This window comes from Sycon ciliatum, chromosome 12, assembly GCF_964019385.1.
Source record: "Sycon ciliatum chromosome 12, ocSycCili1.1, whole genome shotgun sequence".
Lineage (NCBI taxonomy): Eukaryota > Metazoa > Porifera > Calcarea > Leucosolenida > Sycettidae > Sycon > Sycon ciliatum.
In genome coordinates this window covers 11,198,645-11,205,172 of record NC_088654.1, presented here as the reverse complement: position 1 = coordinate 11,205,172, position 6,528 = coordinate 11,198,645, and the positions used below count along the sequence as shown (strand labels likewise).

At 56.2% G+C, this 6,528-nt stretch overlaps 1 protein-coding gene across 3 annotated transcripts in view; it reads left to right on the top strand.

The window, feature by feature from the left end:
• Window positions 1-816: 816 nt before the first annotated feature.
• LOC135828562 (uncharacterized) overlaps window positions 817-6,528 on the top strand; it is a 54,815-nt gene continuing 49,103 nt past the window's right edge. For 2 of the 3 annotated variants that reach the window (XM_065340999.1, XM_065340997.1), the window contains exons 1-4: window positions 817-4,357; window positions 5,276-5,444; window positions 5,705-5,982; window positions 6,215-6,344. In XM_065340999.1, coding sequence (XP_065197071.1) covers window positions 1,142-4,357; window positions 5,276-5,444; window positions 5,705-5,982; window positions 6,215-6,344 — 3,793 coding nt within the window. In that variant the 5' untranslated portion in view covers window positions 817-1,141. The remainder of the gene's footprint in view (window positions 4,358-5,275; window positions 5,445-5,704; window positions 5,983-6,214; window positions 6,345-6,528) is intronic. The other variant, XM_065340998.1, reaches the window with a different exon arrangement.

The window sequence follows — 6,528 nt, the reverse complement described above, 5'->3', positions numbered from 1 at the left end:
TAAAATGTGTACGAATGTTTTGGTCCAAAGCAGGACTGTCCCGTTCAAGTCAAAGCAGGACGGTTGGACAGTCTGTGAGTGCACCCGCTGCCAGCAGCTGTCAGTGTCACCAGGGTCTCCGTAATCATGGTGATCTTGGCTGTTATCTGTATAGGGATCAGGGTGATCATTGATAGCGATCAATCCTCCTACTCCTGGCTGGGTCATGACCTCGCACAAGCTCAGTGCCGGGTGTATGATCTGATAGTGGCTTTTTCAGGTTTGTGAGTCCTTTCTGAGGCGTGGATTTGCCTTGGCCTTAGTCTTTGGTTCTATCTCCAAGCTCTAAGCCCTGTTCCAAGCAGTGTGTTTAGTCCGTTGTTGACCTACGGGTGCGTATTATTATGGAGGGGAGCAATTATTTTTCTCGTACTACTCGTCTGTAGTGGTCTACTGTTTGTAGGCTGTAGCCTGCATGCAGAGTATCATGTCGGTGTGTGCATGACGTTTTCTACCTCTACCAGTGCAGTCATGTCGTGTACTGATGAGTGATGTAGACCTACTTATACAAGCAGTCGGGCCCGCGGGTTTGCCTTGACTTGGTGGGGTCATGAGCTAGCTAGCTGCACATATACCATGTATACCCGACCGCAGAATGATTTCAAAAATCCTGCACATTTCGGCGTTGTCCTGTATACATGTACAATGTAGTTCCTCATACTGACTGTACATCCATGCTATGCATGTAAAAAATGACATTATCCTGACGCCACACTCCACAGTCATGATCCACACAGCATGCTTACGCCACGGTTTACCGACACGACACCAGCACGGCAGCAGTCAACACCTCGGCCTGGGGTTTAGAGGTTTGATTTGGGCGACGACCGATCTCCACTCCGAGTCCGAGTCTTCAAATGTTCAATCTTCTTTCCTTGAAGTGTTTGATCCTGAGCGGGAAGGGCGCTCCGATTCATCGGTCGGACATTCCCGTTCCAACGTCCTTGTATGCTAGCAGTGCCGTTGAGGACACCCCGAAGCTGTTACGTTAGCCCTTCTCACAATGGAGGTCGAGATGTGATCCACTGGGCGTCAACGTTGCACCGATACCCGGCGGTGCTCGAATGAAAGGACATTTTCGAAGTTTCCCCTAGCGGCGGAGATGGAAAAGGGCCCGAGCCTACCCGACTCTCTGCCACCGGATCTTCCTGATGAACCCCCTCCGCCAGTACCCGGCTCTGCGCCACCTAGCTCCTCCGCTCCTACTCCCAGCGGCCTCAGCAGCAGGCTCGGCGCGGGCGGGCAGTTTTCACTGAAGTCACCGTCGTCGAGCAGTGGTGGTTCGACTGGCAGCGCCGCCGACAAGTATCGCTCGAAGGCTCGAGCCACCTCGACCAGGAATGCGCCGACGACGACTGGTCTCAGCAGGGTTAGTAGCACCACTAGTACTAGCACTGCGGACAGCAGTAGACGGGTGTCTTTGATAGTGCGAAGTCCCACGCAGGAGAGTTTGTCGTGCGACGGTGGAAAAGCTGCTGGCAACACAGCAAGCGGTAGTGCTGCTACTGCTGCTGGTGGTACTACTACTGGCTCGAAAATAGGTCCGCTTCGGAAGCTGACCGTACCTGACCTCTCGGCAGAAGCGGACAAAATACAGCCGCCATCACCCAGCACTTCACCACTTCTGTTGCGAAAGCCCACATCCACCCTATCCACATCTCCCAGCCTGGCACGGTCCAGTCGCATGCAGGCGGGCACAAACCGCCGGTCTATCATCCGCCCTCCGAGTGACCCGACACCGGAGAAGCGGGACAGATCGCCGACCAAGGCGGCGGACGCGACGGGAGGTAAATCGCCAGCGGCCGCTGAGGATGATATGGCGGCTGCGGCGTCGTACAACACATCTCTGACGAGCGTACGCGACAGCATTACCCGACAGCGGGCAGGTAGCGTGCATGGTGCCGCGGGCCCGCTAACGGCCACCGCACGACTTCGTGCCGCACGGCGCGCCAGCCAGATGAAGCGTAGGCCATCGGAGGATGCGGAAAGTGGCGAGAAGGCAGCAGCGTTGCTGCCAACCACCACCGTTATGGACAGTCCCGATGCTGCGGCAGCAGCACAAGCGTCGACGGCGGTGCCGCGAAAGGAGCGGCCGGGCAGCGCGGGCCGACTGCTGGACGAGGCACGACCGCGTGCGGGCAGTGGCGCAGGAGCTCTGGAGGACGCCAGGCAGCGTATCCGCGGCCGTCTCTCCCGCTCGCCAAGCACCGAGCTTCTCGACAACGACAGCGGGGCGGAATCCAAGACCGAGGCGAACCCAGCGCGATCAATTTCGCCGAGTATAGTCGCCACGACCAAGTCGTCGGCATTGATAAATCTCGCCCGTGGCACGACGGTCACGCGGAGTCCCAAGGCAGCGGTGAACACGACACCGTCCATGTTGGACACTCTGCAGCCCAGGCCGCTGCGCAAGACACCGCTCTCGGGCTCGCAAACACAGCTCAAGGACAGCGGGCTCTCGGCCATCGCGTCGGCTTCGCTGGACGGCAGCGGAGGTGGTCGGTCAACCAGCGCATGGTCGTCTGGCGGAGCTGGCCGGCAGACCAAAGTGATCAACGTTGAGAAGCCGCCTCCGTTAGACGACTCGCCGAGGAAGCCGCTCACTCTCGGCGAACGCAGACAGCGTATTGCCGACGCGAAGAACAAACGTGACAGCAACTTGTCACCGACGGACGGGAAGAGCAAGCGCGACAGCCACATTTCCACGGGAAGCCTGGGCGTGGTCAGTCCGCTATCGTCTATTTCGCGAATCAGTGATCTCAGCGTGTCGGCGTTGATGGACGAGATTGACCGCGATGACGATGAAGATGGCGACCAGCCGCCGTCCATTTCTGGCAGTCCGCCGCCGATCCCGGCCGAAGCACCACCGCCCGTACCCAACAGCGAGCCCAGTACCCCCGTGGCTGACGGCAGCCCGATGACAAACGTCCCGAAAATGCTGCCACCCGCTCCACTGTCGCCGTCAAAGATTCCCGACGAATCCCCGCCCCCGTTGCCTTCGTCCGCCGTTACCGATGTTCCCACGGCGTCGAAAAATGACGAGAGTCCAGCGGTGGTCACCACCCCAGAGCCATCGATCGTGGGGAAACTCTCCCCTAAGACTAGCCTGTTTGGGGCTAAACGGTCACCGTCGACTGGCACAAAGCAGGCGATCAGCGCGTCACTCCTAGCCACGCGACGCAAGAACAACGGCAGTCTGTTCGGTAACTCGCCCGTCACGGTGCCGAAACTCCCCTCCGAGGAGCCGCCGGCAGTTCCACTGAGTTCTGCGCCGGCAACGAGTCACAATCTTGAGCAGGGTGAGCCGAAGGCGGTCGACCTGAGTTCGAAAACATCCGTGCCGGACGACAAGACAGGCACTTCGAAATACTCTCGGTTCAAATCCACAACTAGATCGCCACAACATCCACCGGAGGTACCAGCGAGTCCGCCAAACACAAACACCGCGGTCAAGATCGTGGATGAGAGCAAGGACTCGTCCATTCGTAAGACGACCGTGGTGAAGAAGAAGCGATATGTGGCCAGCAAGCGCGAAGGCGGCAGTCGTCCACTGCACGAGACGGACTTGCGTCAGTCGCAGGGCTCTCTGCGTTCGGCCGACAGCATGGACTCGCTGGACTGGGATCGCAAGTCTGGGCGCAGCATGAGCATGTCGTCCAAGGTCAGCGAAACGGCCAGCGCGGATGTCCACGTGCCCTCGCCGTCCGTGTCACCGCTGATCATCCGCGATCGAGCTCCGGCTCCTGCAATGACCTCGTCGAACGATGTCGTCGCTCGACAAGCATCCCAGCGCAGCACAAACAGTCGCAGCAGCATCACCGCGGCCGTCGCCGAGCCACCGACCGACGAGGGCGCCGTACGACCGACGCGCAACGACGCCACGCGCAAGAGCTACACGCGCGCCGAGCGCGAGGAGGCGCGCGAGCGCTTCGTGCAGGTGCACCGGCGGAGCAGCACGTCGTCCACGTCTGGACCTGCTGCCACGGCGACGGCCCAGGGCGACGACTCATCGACGATAGCATCATCGGCGCGGTCCTCCATGCGACCGCTGAGCAGTACGTTGAGTGGCGGTGGTGGTAGCGGAGGAGACACGGACATGCTGTCGTCACTCCTCGGTGATCTGGACGCCGACACCAAGCGACTACTGTCCCCGGACTCAGAAATGACCAGCACTCCGCCGTCGACTCTCCAGCGTCACGACGTGAAGCGCATGAGCACGAGCTCGCGCGATTACGACTCCTCATCGCCCGGCCTCATCAGTATGGGTTCGCAACGTCGCTCGCAAAGAAGGATCTCCATGACGCCCACACACTCCAAGGTAAATAGTGTTTTTTTGTGCATTCAACCACGAAAAAGGCCCAAGCAGTTATTTTGTGGAGCCGTGGCAATGTACAATGAATTATTTGAAAACTGTCTTGCAAATATAATGCAGTACACGCACAATAAAGATTGTCAAGATGACGTCACCATTCTAACGAGGCAACGATCTGGCGTAGTGGATCACCGAAACCAGGACCGGACGGTCATTTGAAAGCATTTGAGCCTGGCCTAGGGGACGACCAACGAGTGCGGTGACAACGTTCTGTTGGGGGTCCATTGACATATCGGCTAGGGCGTGTCTCATTGCTGTACGTTGAAACCTGTCTGAAATGACCACTGAAGGGACCTTCAAAGCGTGGTCTCCGTTACCAGGTGGTCTCATTATCCAGGGTCATTTGTTTTTGTTCTTCGCCGCGGTTGGCTATCACCCTCTCCCCTCTGATTGGCTGTTGTTTTTGTTTTTGTTCAGCTATGGGATGAAGCAATAATAATAATAATAATAAAATTTGACTGGAAGTAGCATCCCTTGGTCCTGGTTGCAGTGGTCTTCTGCGACAGGTGGTCACCTTTTCCGAGTGGTCGACACGGTAAACTGTACTAGGCTTAGTAATGGGAGCACCCCCAACCGGTGAATAAACTTCCCTTCATGTTTTTGTTCAGTGTCCTCTGGATGAGGAGAGGGGGGTAATAGAGGCATCCCGTTGTGTTCAGTTGCAAACTTGTGCAATCGGATGCCTGGGTTTGGAAATAGGAATCCTGTTGTGGAAACTTGAATTTTCGGCTATATATACTCCTAACTTGTTGTTCTATGTCTTTGTGCATGCGTGCGTGCGTGTGTGTGTGTGTGTGTGTGTGTGTGTGTGTGTGTGTGTGTGTGTGTGTGTGTGTGTGTGCATGTCTGTCTCTGCCGGTCCAGGTAACTCAATCTCGTGCAGAGGTGGTGTCCGTGCCTGCGCACATCACCGCTGCCAAGAAAGTCAACCTTGAACATCCGCCGGACAAGATGCCGGAAAAGACCCAGCAGCTTGAGAAGAAGCCAGGGAAGATTGTGGACAGTTTCGCACGAGTGGAGCTACCGGATACAGGTCAGCTATGTTCAACATGTGTCAGCACCAGAAACTGTACACGTCGTGGAATTAGAACAATCAATTTAGCACGCTACTGAATAAGTCATGTGTATTACATGGTTTGGTGCCCCATACGGTATCATTTGAAACACCCTTTTCGCTTGCATGCTTTATATCATTTGGTCTGTGCACCGCTGTCACCCCGCACGGTGTATCCAAATGTTCCACATGGCATTTTGTTTGTGTATGTATGGTCCTGCATTTCTCATTCATGTCAGGTCCACCACTGCCTCCATCTGACCCGCCGCCGGAACCGCCACCGGAGATTCCAGATCAGGAGCCGCCGCTTGCCGCCGACCCGCCGCGGAAGAAATCGTCGACGAAGAAGCCGCTAGTTCACGCCGCCACGCTGGACTCGGGTGCACTCGGGCAGCTCATAGAGATGCAGAAAACATCGCGAGAAGAGCGTCCCGCCAAAACCGTGCCGGAGGAAGAGGCCAGTCACGAGGAACGCAGCGCGAAAAGCATTCGCAACGAGATCCGGCGCTCAACCATTGTACGTTGAGCCTGTGTTTTGCCAGTGTGTTTGTTCACGAGCGCATTTTAAACTTTGCTGTACTCTGCAAGGTGTTCAACCTAATTTTAACTACCACCCCGCGGTACAACAAAATCGGTTGTCGTCCCGATTACTGACACACTCAACATGTACATGTATTTCTTCTTCAGTTAATGCAACAGTGCAGTAGGCTGACCATTGTTTTGCGTCTCCTTTTTTGTCTTGGCTGCAGTCAACATCCAAGCTAAAGGCCGCAAGTGCAAACAGCGACAGGAAGAGCGCGATGTACAGTTGGACAAACGACGACGTCGGAGACTGGCTTGCCTCGCAGGGATTCGGCGATCTTGTACCTCTGTTCCAAGGTAGGTGCAGAGCCTGAGGAGCTCCACATATCACCCCAGCCAGTGTGGTACTGCTAAAATGATGATCACCCTAAATTGGACACCTCCTTACAGCGAATGGATGTATAGTGCGACAAGTGAAGGTGGTCTTTGAAAATGTGATAATGTTGCACAATCATACAGTTCATGGCACACAATTACCCAC